Source organism: Galeopterus variegatus, unplaced genomic scaffold, assembly GCF_000696425.1.
Source record: "Galeopterus variegatus unplaced genomic scaffold, G_variegatus-3.0.2 Scaffold2586, whole genome shotgun sequence".
Lineage (NCBI taxonomy): Eukaryota > Metazoa > Chordata > Mammalia > Dermoptera > Cynocephalidae > Galeopterus > Galeopterus variegatus.
In genome coordinates, this window is record NW_007728697.1 from 56,826 (window position 1) to 75,879 (window position 19,054).

General features: G+C 35.0%; 1 protein-coding gene across 1 annotated transcript in view; it reads right to left on the reverse strand.

Moving 5' to 3' along the window:
* LOC103598363 (usherin-like) overlaps nt 1–19,054 on the reverse strand; it is a 195,774-nt gene that overhangs the window by 20,146 nt on the left and 156,574 nt on the right. Inside the window, exons 13-17 of the mRNA XM_008582355.1 lie at nt 14,783–14,941; nt 5,897–6,391; nt 4,584–4,853; nt 3,830–3,996; nt 255–399 (exon numbers count right to left, since the gene is read on the reverse strand). Coding sequence (XP_008580577.1) covers nt 255–399; nt 3,830–3,996; nt 4,584–4,853; nt 5,897–6,391; nt 14,783–14,941 — 1,236 coding nt within the window. The remainder of the gene's footprint in view (nt 1–254; nt 400–3,829; nt 3,997–4,583; nt 4,854–5,896; nt 6,392–14,782; nt 14,942–19,054) is intronic.

The window sequence follows — 19,054 nt, forward strand, 5'->3', positions numbered from 1 at the left end:
AGTAGCTAAGCCCTAGAGTCACTCTGCATCTAAATATATTTCTTATTATGACTCAGTTGCAATTCATAGCTCCTAGGCACTTCTTAAACTTGTTTTTTTGTTTAAAAATGTCAAGGTGGTAGCAATTAGGGTTAGTGAGGGAGGAGGAGAAAGCAGAAAAGACAAATAATCACAAGCAGGGAAGACATTGAGCTTTGTAGATGTTTGTTTATAAATACACAATAAATTTTTCATTTCCATTAAAACTTGCTTACCTGCTGCTAAAGTTTGTCCTGCTCCCGAAGCACTGGTTACACAACCAATTGAATTGCAGAGAGAAATAGTAAACTGGTATATCCTATAAGGTTTCAGTCCTCTTACAACATAGGCCAGTTCTTGGGATTTAGCCGTGTGCAACAGCTTCAAGGAGAAAAAAAGAAAAGAAAAATCAGATAATAGATAATCACTGCAAAAAAAATATAACCTTGGCAGTCAAAGTTCCATGCATCCAGAGAGAGGGAATTATTGCCAACTACTCTTAGGAAAAGGGATTTTTTTTTAAGAGTCTCAACAAGCCAGGATTTAATTGATAATTGTACGATCACACTGTTTTATGAGGTAATAATCCAGTTCCTGAGTGGATAAATGAGAAAACCAAGTTATTGCCTCATAAAGCAGCATGGTGGTATGGTTATTGTCACCAATGGTAGAAATAAAGATGGTGACACTGTCATTGTTATTGTGAAAAAATCCAAACAAACCATGAGACTTGGCCAAAAGTCACCCAGTACAGTAATGCTAATGCTATTTCATGGCTCTAGAAGAGAAAGATGTCACTATATTAAGTCAATCTTACCATTTTCTTAAAAAAAAAAAAAGCCACAAAATAAAAAGGAAAAAAAAAATTAAGTGTATTATTGAACTTCCATATGAGGTCAATTGTCAGTTATCTTCTTTTTGCAAATACAGATTAGATCAAACAGTTATACTTTTTATAATATTGTTTTTATCTTATAATTTCAAATAAAAATATCAGATTTGAGCAAAGGAGATTGAGAGAAACTCTGTAGTCTGTAAACAAGTAATTAAGCCACCAATACTGAGAATTGGTCCTATCATTACAACTAGAATTGATCAAAAGCAACCATGTAAACTTGCTTAGGCTGTGAATACAAAGGCCACAAAAATTATATTTAGAAAAAATGTTAAAACAGACAATATGACACCAACCATAAGTACAAAATAATTTTCTTAGGGCTATTGATACATATTTAAATAAAATAATCTTTCATAAATATAAATACAGGTCATTTTCAAGTTTAGTAACACTTGGAGTAATTTGCTAGATATTATCCCTTTAAGAGACAATAAAATTCATTTGAAATACTTGTCTTGGTATTGACTGCAAAATTTCATAAACTGAGTAGCTCCAAAAAGCAGTGTGATTGTAATACAGGGATATTTCAAAAAGTTCATGGAAAAATAGAATTAAAAGATAATACAAATCTTTCCACAACCTTGTTGAAGTACCCTCATATTGAATATAGAGTTTAGAAAACATTGTTCAGAAGTAAAGGTGGACTCAAAGATTCTAAAAATCTAGGAACAATTTAAAACTTTTGTGACTTTTTTGCAATTACATTTAGAACTATGGAAAACATCAAACACCTAATTATTCTCTATTTCACTAATTCTAAAATGATTATTGAGGTATTAAAGCTATAAACTTTTCAATACTGTACAATGTGATTTAAGATTTTCTAAGATAAGAATTTAAAATGAGATAAATTTACTGAATATTGTAATAAAATTCATCCCATTTAGAGCAATCCTGGTGAAATTTAGTATAAATTTTTAGAAAATAGAATTGTTAGGATAAAGGACCTTCAGATATTTCTTATTTAATTTAGAAAGTTAAATAATTTTTTAAACAAAATACTCTTTGTAGAAAGAACATGAAATGCAATGAGAAATAGAAATTATAAACTAATGTTAATTTTGTAGGTTTTTACTTTTCTACATATGGTTGTTATAAATTACATGATTTTAAAAAGACATCATTTGCCCCAGAGCTTAAGGCATATAAAATTATCAGTCAGATAGACTTTGTTTTTATCATGTATATAGAGCCAATTTATATGTCCTTTAAGATTTATCTGCTTGAAAATTTTCTATGGGTAAATCTTTAAAGGAATAGGAAATAGAAGCTTGAAATCCTACATTGATATTATCATTAGTTCTATGTATTTTTCCTCCCACATTCTTAGGCAAAGCTGTAAATTTCTTTTGCAGTGGTCTTTTTCTGGACATCTTGGCTATTTATTTACCAAAATTATAACAAGAAACACTCAGGGCAGTTCGGACACAATTTAATTATTGAGAAGGTGAAACTGTGGACTTTGCTCTGCTACCTTTGACTTCACTTCATTGAATAAGAATTAGAAAGATAGCTATTTGTGAGGGAAACAGCATAAAAAGAATAAAGCAACATAACAATATCTTTAATTCAGCCACGAGGAAGGGCTTTAAAAAAAAACAAAAAGATTTATTTTCTTACCCTGTTGAATGACAGCTAGTTTACAAAGTGTAATGTTGTCCTATTCCATGAATAATAATCACTCACAAAAAGATAGCTATTTGTGAGGGAAACAGCATAAAAAGAATAAAGCAACATAACAATATCTTTACTCTAATTCAGCCACAAGGTAGGGCTTTAAAAAAAAACAAAAAGATTTATTTTCTTACCCTGTTGAATGACAGCTAGTTTACGAAGTGTAATGTTGTCCTATTCCATGAATAATAATCACTCACAATAAAAAAAACAGCAGGAAGAAGAAACCATCTCAGTAGAGAGAATTTCAGGCAGTACAGTTGGTCACCCATTTTTGAGTGGAAAGAGAAGTTTCTCAAGGTGAAATATACCTGGACAATATGGCCGCCACTTGGCTCTACAGTCACGGGCATGAAAGAAGAAAGACTGGAAGATCAGGAAGTAGGAAGTCTTGGAAAGAAGCATGTGAATAGATCTACTGGAGTAGTCATGAAGTGTGAAGATCTTTTTATCTCATGCATCTCCCTCAGAAGAGGCACTACACAGCCAGGAACACAGAATGACTCATCCAGTTCACATCAACCGGCCTCTGTATCGGCTGCCCCAATGCTGGTAAAATGGGCTATTAGTGTGTGTATCAGCCACAACCACAAACTTAAGAGAACAAGAACCTCTCATCCTCCAGGACTGTTATGTGTATCAAATGATGTAGTCCATGTACACACTAAAGCCTCAATAACCATTTGCTATTATTATTATTCTCATTACTGCTAGTAGGAGTATGAATTATTACAAGACAATATGTAACTGGTATATCCAAAACCCTGAATATTCATAAATTTTGATGTAAGCTATGGTAAGTTCCATTCTTCAGATATTTTTCTAAGGAAATGCAAATATGCATAAAATGTACATATAAGATGTTCTTATATTTCCCAAAGAATTAATGCAACATAAACATCAACTAACTGTGAACTGTTTAAATACATTATTATGTGTCCAATAACGTGATAGTACACGGCTACTGAAAGTCAACCTCTTGAAAAATATTTACAGACATATGATAAGTGGAAAAAGCAGGTCGTAGGCAACAAAATTATACCCTTTTTCAACATATGCCTATATTAGAAAAAATAAGTGATATACAAAGAGTCTTATACACATAATATTATGTTAAGAAACAAAACGCCCCATTTAATGAATTCACAGGGAGAATTCTGTTACAGAATTCTGCAAACATGGAAAATGTCAAAATGAAGCCATAATTCAGTTCTGAAAGGATATTGAAAATAACAATACCTGTGAAAACACCACTGGAACAGATTGAGGTAATTGCTCAGAAATCATGTTGATGTTATACCCCACAACTTTTCCTCTTGTAACATGGTCTGCTGGCTTCTCCCAGGAGACATTGAGAGCGTAGGATGAGAGGGGAAAGACTGAAGGTGGGAACATGAACACAGGCGCTGCCACAGACAACAGAAACAACAATGTCAGAACAACACATGCCGACCCGCTATGTTTTCACACTAAATTCATGCATTTACTTTAGTTTCTGAAATACCCTGGACCTTACAGAATATTCTGATTTAAAAACAATAGGAGAATATACCAGTGTATATAAAATTAATGTTATCTGCAAGAATGTTCTCCATTTTCATATTACCAGTTAAGATATTTTCCATTTGAAAAATAAAAATCTTGGGCCGACCCCGTGGCTCACTTGGGAGAGTGCGGAGCTGGGAGTGCAGCAGCGCTCCTGCCGCGGGTTCGGATCACATTATGACCTTGAGTTGTTTATATAACTGACTCATATATTAATTTTTTCTTTGGTCCATGTAAGTTTACAATTTTTTTTTTCAAAATGTGCTTTAGTACTGTTTATTTAATTTGAAACAGAGTATATAACTGACTCATATATTAATTTTTTCTTTGGTCCATGTAAGTTTACAATTTTTTTTTTTCAAAATGTGCTTTAGTACTGTTTATTTAATTTGAAACAGAACTTTCATTCAGAGGCTTTAAAAGTAGAGTTCAAAGCATTGATCTTTACCTGCTTCTCCCGTTCTCCCTGAGATCGAGGCAGAAGACACACTGCCAGCCATATTCACAGCTAAGACCCTAAACTCGTATTTGGTGTATGGCTCCAAGCCAGTGACCGTTGTACTTGTTTGAGGAGGCTTTAATGCATTTTCATTGGCTGATTCTGCAAATGGGTGAGGACTGAGCCAGCCACTGCTCTGGAAAACTCGACTTTCTTCAGATGTGGTTTCTTCAGTAGATGCCAATCTTCTCATGTATAGTTCATATCTTATAATTATTCCTAGAAAATTTAAACAACGAACCAATGTACTCATCAGAAAAATGGGCTTTTGGGGGGATGAGGTGGGGATAGGTCAGCTAAAAAGTGCTGGCTTTCCATTATTATTCTAACTAGATTACCTGTCAATTTCTTGAGTAATCTAGATGTAGTAGTTTAGTAATCTAGATGACAGGTGCTTATAAAAGGCAACAAAATGATGGACAGATAAATGTATGAAATGCTATTAAAGGGATATTCACGGAGGAAACAAACTAAATGGGATAGTGTACAAACTCAAAATAGCTATAATTTATCATAAGTGAATGCAATCATTTTCAGGTTAGATGGTCATAATTTCTACTAAGAATGGCTAATTCTTTTTGGGAACTTTATCATTGTACCTCCAATTTGTATATTTTCAAACTGGGGGATTTTAATTTAAATATCTGTTTAACACAAGCCCTGTTTGCATAAATATTATAGTTAATTTCTACCCAGTTTTAGAAGTAACTTAGAAAGTCTAAGGAAAGATTTTGCCATAATATGTACATGATACAAATTACTGAAAATCTATAAATGTGTGTCTGGCCTATCTAACCAAGGGTTCAGTTGTATGAACACAAAAATTAACTTAATGGAGTCAGCTAGCCTAGGTACACATTTTTTTGTATTATTTTATACCCTTTTCTTGTTTAAAAAAGAAAATTTACTGCTATGGGCGCCCTAACTTGTGACACAGTCAAATATAATGCATTTCATAAGTGAGTTTTAAATTATAAACATCATTTGTGTTACAGCGGATGTCATTAAGAGCAAAGATAATATTAGCCTTTTAAGAGGCAATTTAATTGAATGGAATTTGTTATTAGATTAGAAGAAATACTCTTGTTCCCCTGTTGATACCAGGACAAACAGTCTTATATCTTCAGTAATTATTTCTTAATTATTGCATCACACAGTATAAAAATGTGCACACTTGCCACACTCTTTCTGCACAATTCCAAATGTGTAGATTTTCATTCTGTCTTGCCCAAGAGGGGAAAATCTAGACCTTGAATTCTTACCATTTGGTTGCATTGGTGGAGACCACTCTACATGAAGTTCTGTGGAACCGATTTTCTGCACCTCAGGTGGACTCATCCTTTGAGGAGGGGCCTGGGCTGTGGTCACTGTCATGGGCAAGCTGTGTAAACAGCCCCCACTAGTACACGCCTGTACAGAAAAATTGTACTTGGTGAAGGGAACCAGGTTCCAGATGGTAGCTGAGGTATCATGACCTTCATAGGGAACACATGGCTGAATGTCAACCAAAGGAGCACAGGACAAAATATATTTCTCTATAGGACCAGAATGATTTGACAGTGCAGTCCAGGTGAGTGTCACAGAGTCTGACCTAATAGGAAGGACATAACTTAAGTTCAAGTTTCCTTCTGGGACCCCAGGTTTTGTCCTGTAGGTGACAGCTGCACTCCTTGTTGAACCATGCACATTGGTGGTCTGGATGTAATAGGAATATGAGGTATATGGTGACAGGTCAGTGTCTAAGAAATACTGAATATCTGAAATAAAAAGAAAAAAAAGACAATAGTTACATTCCACAAATTGGAAAAAAATCATTTCTAATTGCTTCCCTATTGTATTATTTAACTGTATAAACTATACCAATCTACTCTTTTGATGGTGACAGGTCAGTGTCTAAGAAATACTGAATATCTGAAATAAAAAGAAAAAAAAGACAACAGTTACATTCCACAAATTGGAAAAAAATCATTTCTAATTGCTTCCCTATTGTATTATTTAACTGTATAAACTATACCAATCTACTCTTTTAAATATCTTTTACATTTTAAAAACTGAAATAAAGCAAATGCAGGTTATTTTTATTATTCAGTATAATTTAAGAAATGTGCCATGTATAATAAAGAATACTCAGAAGTTCGTTTTACTTCTCATTCTGCTGTTTATAACATCCTATTGAGAGAAGGTCTGAGAGAAAGTTCTTGCAGTTCTCAGAAACAGAAACAACTATAGTTATTTTTGTCCTCCACGTAACTGGTTTGCTTGTTAAACACTAATACACTGGACCAAGGGTCAGCAAACTACCACCAAGGGCCAAATCTGTCACTGGACCAACATCCTGACTAGAACATTTCTTGATTTACTGACCTATAGAAACTGTGTGAAATTATAAATGCTTATTATGTTAAGCAGATAAATTTTGAAGACTTTGTTATCGGCAATGGAGGATTTACACAAGAGTTCTGGATAAGCAGGACTTCTATGCATGAAGGATTGTGAGGGCAGAGAGAAGTAGAAAGACAAGGTGAAAAACAGCAGTAACAGAAGACAGACAGTGGACAGGACCAGGCCTGCACCTGGAATTCCCCATTCTCTGAAGGGACAGCAAGCACGTCATTGGACTGTGAAACATACAAATGCCAGAGTGGCTGCCACCTGCTCCCTCATGCGACTGTTTGTGTGGGAGAGGAAAGGAGAGTTGCATTATACAGGGGTACCCTATATCAATATGCAGGTCTCAGTACATTTACATGCTTACAGTGAAATAGTTAAATATTCAGAATCTGATTTTAACTCACAGGTTTTCTTGGTTTCTTGAATGGTAAGGATGTACTGTTGAGAGGCAGAGGGCCTACTATGAGACCTTCTGTGGCTGGGGAAAGTTGATGCTTCAGCCTCTGAGAGGGCCAAGGTTGGGTGTAGGACTTGGGAAAGAAATCTCAGAAAATTCCCAGCAATAGCAACAGTCTAGGGAAGGCTAAGATATTAGAGCGATCATGAGAACCTGACCAAGCTGAGAACGAATATGTGTTCACCAGCTTCATGCATCAGATTGCAAAGGGTTGAGATCTGGACAGCTATACCTTGCAAATGAGCCAACGCCCTCTGAAGGACCTTCTGCAAAGAGCCAGAAGGAGCTGTCTTTCCCCAAAATGACATGATGGTGGTTAAGTGAGGGGAATAATTGAAGATTGAACACCATGAGTGAATATCTGACAGAAAGGTAATTTTGCCATTCTGTAATACATGTCATTGCAAATTCTTCATGAAAATATGTTGAGCATTGTATCAGAGTCCAAACAGGACACAAAAACCACAGAGTAATTTGCACAAGGAATATTTAATATACAGAATGATTGATTACAATAGGGTTTTACTTCCTATAGGGTACAGAAAACTGTAATATATATATATATATATATATATATAGGAATAGAGGAGACAGGGAAAAGACTCTTCTATAAAAGACAGTCACTACCCCTAGTGCTAAGGCAAAACACCCATTGAAGAAATATATCTGGAAAAGTCCCCTAGAGCTGAGATCCAGACTTCATTGGAGAGGGTGCAGCAGTGGCCCACTAGATGGTGAAGAAGTTTGCTGAGGATCCATGAAGGCAGAATTCCCTGGATACCTGCCCTTGTACTTCCTGAGATGCCACACCAGCAAACTCACTTAGTGCCAGGGAAAGCAGCCCATGAGGAGGTGGGGTACACCAGAACTCATGAGGAGGTGGGGTACACCAGAACTCACTGGGAAGCCATACTCTGCAGCATCCAGGGAAGCTGCCCACTTGGAGGCGCCTATTAGTGGAATTTGCTGGGACTTCCACATGCTGTCCTCCAGGGTGCTTGCTGCAGAACCCACCATTTATATGGGAGTGGTACCCAAGAAAGCTGCCCTTTGGGGTCCTGGGGAAAAGTTACCTAACTGTGGTACCATGTATGGCTGGTCATCATGTGTTGACTGGTCTGCTGGGAGGGGTACACCAGAACCAGGAAGAGAAACTTCTGCCTTTTGCGGGGTCTCTCCAGCACCCTCTACTGCTAAAGTTGTACATGGTATCGGCTGGCAAAAGAAATGTTTACAGGTTCCAGCCCCATTACCATAAAGTAGGCAATGAAAATTAGGTTGGGAAGTGAGAGGCAGTAAGTTAAAAACTGGCACAAGTATACTCTAAAGAATATTTTATGAGACCATGGTCCTTAGCCAAATTCTTGGGAAACATTTCCTTGGGAAGCATCTAAAATTATTTATAGTTTATTTACAGTAGAACAATATTTAAGTAAATTAAAATGAAACTTTTCAATAGATTATAGTATTTTAACATTAGTCTATTACATTAATAGGGTTCTAATTTTATATGTTATTTAAAATAATAGTGATGAAGACCAGTGGCAACATAAGAAAAAAACACAGAATGCAATAATGCATATATTCTTGATTATTATGAAAAATAAACTGGAGTACACACTGCAGAAATTTGCCAAAATATAATTAGTGTGTACTCCTTAAAATTAAAATTTTCTTAAAATTTTCTTCCTTTTAAACTTTCTTAATTTGATACATTTTTATACACACCCAAAACAAAATTGCTGCTAAGACAAATTATTGCATAAGAACAACATGAGATTCCCTTTTTGAAATACTAATAAAATAACATACATGTGGATTCATTTCTTTTTAAGTATGTTTAGTATCAAATAACAAAAAATGTATTTTCATTCATATCTGATTCTTATCTTCTGCATTAGTCAGTTTTTATATTGTGAAATCAAACCAAGAACTGTTATCTTCGGAGAATTTAAGTAATCTGAGAAAATCCAGATTCATACTCTCTTAATTCCTTGCCCCTGCTGCATTGCAAAACTAAAATGGGTAGCAGGGCAGAGGGGTGTTAATATGAAGTTTTTTAAAAAGTGCCCTAAGCATGCTTAAGTGGAGTACAGCTGGGAGAATACTACAAGATCTCAGATTTTCCTGAATATAGAAAAAAGCAAGCTAGCCATGAGCTTCTACTACAACATTATACATACACACACATATGCATATACATACCCGTATATGCAGTACCTTAACACAACCCTTTTCATACTTTATTTTAATAGCCTGATGAATGTCTTTCTTCTACACTAGACTTAACATTCTAAGAAACAGGGTCCATGTCCTTCTTACTCCCCATTGTATTCATAGCACATAGAAGAATATCAATAAATATTTATTAATTCAATCCGTGAAACTGATGAATAAAATTCTCTATTCCTCTTTAGAAAAAGAGATATCCTCTACTAAAAGATTTGCTAGTAGTATATTGATAGTATACTAAATATTTCTAGCAATTATTCAAATGACTCCTACATTGGTTTGAAATTTATTAATCATACATCCTACTTGTTGCAAATACTAGAGTATCATTGTCACAATTGGAAAAAAGAAAATTTTTTTCTCTCTATGATAGCCAGAAATTATATATATTCTGTCACATAATAGTAGTTTAAATAAATATTTATTAGATTAAATTAGGTTTATCTTTATTCTACGTAAGTTGAAAATATTCACAAAATTCAAAAAATATTTGAAGACTAAAAATGATGGAATATGTTCTGTTTAACATGTCAAAAGCTAAACTGTAAAAGGCAAAAATTAATATCAATGCTGAATATTCCAAGAGACTGTCTGGCATAAGCTTAAACTAAAGTCGGAAGATATATCCTGATGATAATTAAAAGAAGTTCAGCACTTACTGCATGCTTGTAGCACTTGAAAAATAGAATATAATTCCAATAGATCAGAATGTACAAGAGTAGTCTATTTGATAAGAAATTAGAATAATAATTGAATCAAAGTGGGAATACGTATTTGGGTAGGAATATTGTCTAAAACAATTTATAAAATGAACTAAATAAAAGCATTTGAAAGGGCATAGATAGTATTTCCATTGACGATGTCTTAACAAACAAACAAAAATGACACTGAGGTTGAAAGAGCATATATCCCTAGGTGTCACTTTCTTTGACTAGGATAAGGATTATTATCTCCATTTTTAACTGAGCTTGAAAATTTGCTCCCTCACCACAAACTTCTGCACTTTCTGGGCTATATTCACACTCTTTGCCTTAGCACTGATTCATGATCTTGGCTGGTACCCCCTGGGTTTGTAGCACTCCCCGACATAACACCCACCAAGGCTACGTGGAATTGCTCCTGGTTCCTTAATGTACCTTATTTTCTCATATACCTCCATGCCTTTTAATTCCTCAATTTCTTCCGTGAGAATCACTCTTCCTTTACTACAGTAGCTGGTGGATTCAGCTCATGTCACCTCCTTATTTTTTAAAACTTCCAGTGGTCCTAACTCATATCAAGGCCACAACAGGCATGGCCGCTTTCCCCACTCCCATCCTGTCCTGTGTTTTCTTAACACTCCAATCTGAGTCTACTCTGGTTCAACATTTAGTGCACTATGTTGTAATTTTGGTTGACATCCATCTCCCCTCTCAGCAGGGAGAACCATTCCTTCCATCTTTGCACTTCTAACACTGATATACGCACTGAATCAAACTTCATGGAACAAATGAATAATTTTTCCATACATATCTGACCTATTTTTCTAGGAAAGAATATTAAGAAAAACTTAAAACCCAGCTACTTGTTATCTTTTTCTGTTTTCTTTCTCATCCTCTCCCTGTATCTTATGTTTCTTTCTTTCTCTCAGACCTAACTGAGCCATCATACCACTTGTTACATTGGTCTTTCAATGTAGTATGGAAAATAAATATAATAATATTAAAGGTGAAAATAATAAATAAAATAAAATCCCAGGGTTCACCAAGACATATTGTTATCTAAAACTCTAAAGTTAAAATGTGTTAATGTCTCTAGATGATATAAGCAATTATCACATGTAGAAGTAATCATCCCCTAGTTTCTCTGTGGAAGAATTTCCCCAGAGTGACATTTTAAGGGCTATCTCCCCACTCCTGCCATCCAAAATGGGAAAAAAACTTATCTGACTGTGAATTGAGGCAGGGAGGGGCAACAGAGTATGCTCAGATCAGCCCACTGATTCTTCTCTCTTTGAGTCTGTCTTCCTGCAGGAGAGAGGGTATATTCTCTAATCTGGCCTTCACGTAAGTAATAAAGATAATTCTTATTTTTAAATTTAATCTGTCTGACAATTATGTCTAGTGCTCCTTTGGTGACAAACCCAAATAGCAAAAAAATATGATTTACTGACCACTCCCTAAACCCGTGACACTAACAAAAGGGTACTATTTCTTCCAATAACAGTTCTCTTCACACAATTGACACATAAGATACCTAAGAGCTACTCAGATTGGTGCTACAGCAGACACAGTATTAGTACTGATATGTACAATCCCCAAAGTGCTAATTTGACCTGTACATTTTTCTATATGAGGATGCAAATGAGTGAAATTTATTTAGGGAAACCGTTAACTTATTTTAGTTAATTATTCAGAAACTTTAAAATTATTTCACCATTATTAGTGCTATAACTAATAATAAAGAATTTGAAAGATATACTATGATCTTAGGATGGAAACTACTGTCCTGGAGAATCCCACAGTACCCCAGGCCAGCTAGGAAGAGTTTCCTTTCTAACAAAGAATTCTATAATGGTTTCAACCAAATGATCAGACTTGCTTGGAAGACAACACTATTAATTTTCTTTGAAAAGTTCAATGATTCTCCACCTATAATTCCAAATGCCTTTATTTAACCCAAAGATTTGTGTTCATCCAGCTGAATATAAGTAGTGTTTCCTTTTCATATTACGCATGCTAGCCACGTGCTGGAAATAAAGTAATAAACACGAGTGTATTATTAGACTGATACAAAGTTCTGACAGTGTTAACCAATTGTTTTTACTGTTCAAATGCCATCACGCAGATAATTTTCACATCATTAATTATAGTGATTGTCAAGAAACGCCAGAAGTGGCATTTTTTTTAATGAATAACAAGGTTTTAGGAAATAATATCTTGTTTAATAGGATTTTATAAATGTCTGATTACTGAATGAATATATATTTATTACATAAGAAATTGTTATTTGGATTCCGTAGTAGTGTAATCATAAAAAAGAGCCAGAGTGATGTACTCACATGTAATGTTCTATAAAATAGATCACAACATGTTACTATAGAAAACATGCCTCTGGACTGAACAGTGCCATTGGTCATTTAAAGTGTAGTTTTGCTATTGAATTAAGCTGTATAGAAAATAGGATGACCTTAATTCACAACTTCAGAAATAATTCAACCAGTGGTACTGTCCTCTTCAAAATCATTTTCAAAACTTTTTGTAACTCCTCTCTTCCTCTGTCACAAAAGTTTAAGTTTCAGGACACCTGGATCATGCTGATATTTGGAAGAAAATAAGCATTCTAGTAGCAGGATTTTAGGATGCTTTGCCAACATGGCAGATGTAGACAGATGTTCATTTTCCTCTGCAATCTGCATCATGATGTTCAGAATTTCCATTAACTTCAAAGAAGACTTGGAATACTGAAGAGACATTTAGAGTTAAGAGAAAGTGGTGGACGTAATAAGCTAGTTGCAAGTCATATGGAATTAGGTGCAAAATGTTAACCTACTGTAGTATACATAAAATAAAACTATGTTATGTAAGAGTTTTAAAGGCAGTGAATATGTTAAAACAAGGCATTCTCGTAACCATTTTAAGGCTAGTTGCAAGTCATATGGAATTAGGTGCAAAATGTTAACCTACTGTAGTATACATAAAATAGAACTATGTTATGTAAGAGTTTTAAAGGCAGTGAATATGTTAAAACAAGGCATTCTCGTAACCATTTTAAGTATGATTATGGATTCAGTGTTTTGAAATAGCCTTACATACTTTTCTAGCTGATTATGCATGTTAAACTAGAATTTGGAAAATTGGGTATTAAATGAAGAGAACAAAAATGAAAACTTGAACTGGAATCACTGCTCCAAGGTTGCTTAAACTAGTTTCTTAAACTAGCTTGTAGCTAAACATGACTAGAAGAAAAATCACAGAAGTCAGAGCTGGAAGGATGTAAAAATTTTATTTCTTCATTGTTCTTTTTAGGGAAACTGTGTTTAAGACACCTGAGTAAATGTTTTTTAAAGACAATGGATCCTAGTTTGACTCCTGCAAGCTCCTCTGAAATCCTCACTTGTTCACATCCTTCCTCTTTCAATTTAAGCACATGTTGTGTTCTATTTCTGGGGAAATAACAATGTATGCATAAAATTACATTATTTGCTTTAATGTTAATACTCTGATTCCAGATTTTTAAAAAGTCCATTGTTTAACCTGAGAATTTTAAAAGTTAAACCTACTATGATAGAAACATTTGATACATTTTCTGTAATAGTTACACTCAGAGAAAACTATAGATTCATCTGCTGTGAGTCTTTCAGTACTTTTAAATTAATATTTTGAAATTCACAGATTATTTTAATACCTTTTAATTACCTTAAACAATCCGTGATGAAAGTTTTCCATTCAATCCATGATGGAAGTTTTTCATTCATTGATCTGCAGGCTAAGATGTCACTTTACAGACTGTTATAGCCTACGATCTATTTAGCAATGTACCAGGATTCCATTATGCCATACACCATAACTTGAAGGATTATTAAATGTCTGAATCATTTCCAATATTTTGATGTTACAAATAATATAGGTATGCACATCTTTTGTGATTTTGTGTTCCTTTATGACTATGCACTTGAGATAAACTCCCTACTTTAATAGGTTTGCTGAGTCAAATGGCATGCAAAAAGGGAAGGTTTCTATACATTTTAACAATCTGTCGCACGTGAAAAGTTGTACTAATGTACCCACACAGACACCCCAGTACTGCATGAAAAGTTCCAGCTTCCCCCCATTCTCATCAATGCTGGATGGGGTCATTTTTTTCATCTTTGTAAATTTGATAAGCATTATGCATTTGTCACATAACAAGGTCTCATTTTTATTGCATCCCTTTGATTACTAGTGAGATTTGTAATTCTCTCTGCTTGAAGCACTCCATGCTAGACAGAAGAAACCACAATGACATTTATCCTCAGCATCAAAGAATGTATCTAATGTATCAATTCTCAGGATATTATATCTTTCCATCACCAACCCCTTAAACTCACTGTATGGGTACTGATCTTCAGTTGCGTAGATTTCAAAACCGTCCCTGAATAAACTGTAAGTAAGCCGGTGGGCATTTGGTGAATCAGGTGGACTCCAAGAAAGACTGATAGCAGAAGAACTTTGAACTTGTCCTCTGGGTGGAGGTTGCTGGGATGGAGCTAAATTACAATGGAGAGAGCATTTATTAGCAAAAGGAATCAATAAACACATAAGTAAACTCAAGTAAGATATCCAGCAAAGAGGTCTTTCTGATTCAAGACTACTTTATCAAGAAGGCATGTGGTTTACCAAGACATTAATAAACAAAGGGTATGTTTCATGAGTTCTCTAAAACAAAGCTTTTTATCTATAAGCATAAAACAAATTTGTAAGACAAACCAGCTGACACAAATATAGTTGGTGGTGGGGGGGACTACAACAGCTTATATTAAGCATTTATTTGTCTATGTTTTTTTAAAGTAACCATGCAAGAATGCATAAAATTTATTTTCTACTTAATTAATTTAAAAGTTGACATAAATGTCATTGAAACTTGGAATTTAAGGAGGAAAATTTTTAGATTTTTAAGAGGAAGATTTCCATTCCATTAAGCACAAAGTCTTATCATGCTTCACAGAGCACAGTGTAAAAAAAGAATAATATTTGGTGATATAAATAACTATAGATGTTAAATAATCTAAATATTATCAAGAAACAATTTGAATACACTATGTGAATATACCAGTACCTGTAAGAGGTACTTTTAATATGTAATAGGATGGCTGATCAGGCAAATAACATACATTTAACTACTTTAGTGATATTTTGTATAATATATAACATGAAAATGTTATCTTCTGTCATTGTAAATTTTTCTTCCTATTTTTGACAGTGAGCTCTTTTTCCCCCAAGAATACACAAAGGTAAAGAAGAAAAAGAAATCTATATTTTTTTAAAGACAATCAACCACCAGTTTACCTTCTCTCCTGGTTTAAACAAGATGCATAATCCTCTGCCCATTTACAGAAGCATAACCTAATCAGACTTTCTCATTAAATAAGATGTCAAGGGTACAGTATACTGTTATCTTACTTTTTAAACCATTAATCCTTTCATTAAGAAATTTTTTAAAATAATGTAAAAAATTCACCTAATAATTATCAATATTTTCATATAAAATATCTGCATTTACTGGATAATTCATTTAGGGTCTGAGGAGAAAAAAGACATTAGACTCAAATTAACTAATCTGGGGAGAGCTTAATAAAGGAACTATTTTCAAAAGGATAGTCAAAAGAAATGGTGCAGTACTCTGGGGTATGGTAACAGAGAGATCTTCTACTGCTTATATCCGGGGTCTTCAAGCCCACCCTGAACTCTAGGTGTAATGTTGATTAAAAAAACTCACAGGCTTCATCATATCATCCTACCCATGTCTAGAATTTACTACAGCAAAAGGTCACAGAATACAATGGACAAAGGAAAAGGCACATCAGTGAAGCTGAGAGAAGTGCAGGTGCAAGCTTCCAAGAGTCCTCTTCCAAAGGAGTCACACAGGACATGCTTAATTCCCCCCAGCAATGTGTTGTGAAAACACGTGTAAAGTGTTCTCAACCAGGGAAGCTCATTAGAAACTCAATGCCCAGGGTTTTTATTGGGGGTTGTTCAAGTAGGCAGCCTCTGTCTGACATGTACCAAAATTCCAAACTCCCAGAAGGAAAGCATAAGCCATATATGTACCAAAGTTTAGGCACAGTGTTTTATTGGGGGTTGTTCAAGTAGGCAGCCTCTGTCTGACATGTACCAAAATTCCAAACTCCTAGAAGGAAAGCATAAGCCATATATGTACCAAAGTTTAGGCACAGTAATCCACTCTTGTCTGGGGATGGTGTGGACTCTCACAACATCCACGTTCCCAGATGCCAACAGCCAACTTTGTAAGCAGGCCTTTCTAATGAGAAGCAGTCCGGGCTGCTATGTGAACTCTTTACTGTATGCTATCCCTAACCTGCAGGAGGACAGAACTCAGGGACAGAAAGGACTGTATGAAGAACATCTAGTGACAAGAGCTGTGACAACTCGTGGAGGGAGTCAGCCAGCTCAAGGCCACTCCTATACTGAGACAGGGAGCTGGGGATTAAATATGCTGACTTTCTGTCTGGCCTCTAGATGGCTGGTGGGTTCCTCCTAGTAGCTGAAGTCAACCAACTTAAAACCAGAGGGTACAGTAGCCTGCTAATGCAGACCATATAGTCTTGGAAGACAGAGCTGGGTGCAGAAGCATGGAACAGTGAGGTGGAGTAATCCTGCACACCAGGCAAAGACTTTCAAATAACAGCTGTAGCCTGCTAATGCAGACCATATAGTCTTGGAAGACAGAGCTGGGTGCAGAAGCATGGAACAATGAGGTGGAGTAATCCTGCACACCAGGCAAAGACTTTCAAATAACAGCTGTTACCAATTAACCAGTACCCATGAGTGATAAACTCCATTCTACAGACATAATGCAATTACATAGTAACATTTTAAGATAGTATTTTAAGAGCACTGGATATGAAACATATAAAATTCCATATATTATGCATAGGCTTCCTAAAGACCATGTCTCTGATCCTAAAGCAGATACTATTTACATCGTATTTTTCAGGAAAAGTATTCAAACTAGATAACTCTCACTGTTTCCCTTTGTCCTTTTCTTCTTTGGAATTTGCCATGTTATATTAAAATTCCAATGGCCCATATGCCTATTTAGATATGGGACAAGAATAGTAACAATCTCAAAGTAACACACGAAAAGAGAATAATTTCCGAAAAGCACCATATACTTTGAATTCAGGGATTTGCCATATTTGAAGTAGTCATTTTGATTGGTTTAGCAATGACAGTGTGTTTGATCCTTTCAGTGGATTTTAATTTTAGGCTTCAAATCCTGTTCTTGGTGGAACCACGAAGATTCATAAACTGCCTCACTTGTAGCACACTCAAAGAACCTTGCAATTCATGGCTATTTAATATTTTTTAGTGAATATTACTGATTACATCTAAAATTCTGCATGCTATCAGGACCACAAAAGATTTCAGAGTTAGAGCAATCAAAACTGACCTTCAGACTATTTTCTAAAACAGCAAAGTGCTTTGGGGATGACTGAAAGAGAGATAGATGTTTCAGTGCCATGTCAAAAGGTGGAGAAAATTAATCTGCATTACATGAAAATTTCCTTGGCAACAGAAGTTCTCTCCACACACAGGCTCTTTTCAAACACATAAGTTGATTGCTTGCTATGACCATCTCTAACCACAATTTGGTTCAACTTCACAGCATAAATAAACAGTACCTGTTTGGCATTTAAATAAGAATTTTCATAGACAAGAAGGTTTAGATGGCTCAACATCACTTTAAGAATGAGAATCATGAAATTTTGGCCATGAGATAACTTGAACCCACCCTTTATGTGCTCAAAGTAGAATTCTGAGAAAATGATAGATTTTCATAAATTCATGTGTAAAAATTGCCAGTAATGGTCTTTGTTCTCTCTTGTGAAAACGAAAGTAGAACATTGTGACTAGATCCATACTTCGGGAGCCATGAGCTTGAATCTCAGCTTGGGAACTTTGGCACTTGTATGATTGTAGCCAAATATTGAACAGACCCTGAACCTTTTCTCATTTATAGTAAGAGAATGATAATGTTCACCTCTCAGGGTTATTTTAAGGATTAAGTGTGTGTGTGTGTGTGTACATGTGCATATTTGTATGTAGGTGTATATATGTTAAAAATATTGTTCAATAAACATCATCCTTTTCTCTACTCTCAAAATATATAGCAAGGCCTCTCTGATTCTTATATCTCAAGAATTGTAAAGGGCTTCTTTGATAATAGGTACATATAAATAATATTTACTCATGGGAAAATTATATTCTGTCTTAATAGCCTAATGGGAAAGTAATCATAAACATACCCTGCATGGAACTCATAAGTCTGTTGCCAGAAGGACACTGAGGAACACATGGTTAAGCATAAAGGCACAGGGAACAGAGGTAACATTGTGGAATTACAGGATGGGTTTCCCAAGTACACAGAGAAAATGGATTATGCTTTCCTCATTCAAGTTCAAACCAAATGATGAGATAACAGATAGCCATGATGGCTGGCAGGGACTCCAAACATCTGAATTATCTGTGGGAGCCTCATTCTGCTAAAAGAGGAGCATTTTTTAATTCATGAACTGTATTCTTTTTTTTTTTTCTTTTGTCTTTTGTCTTTTTCCGTGTCCGGCAACGGATCGCAACCC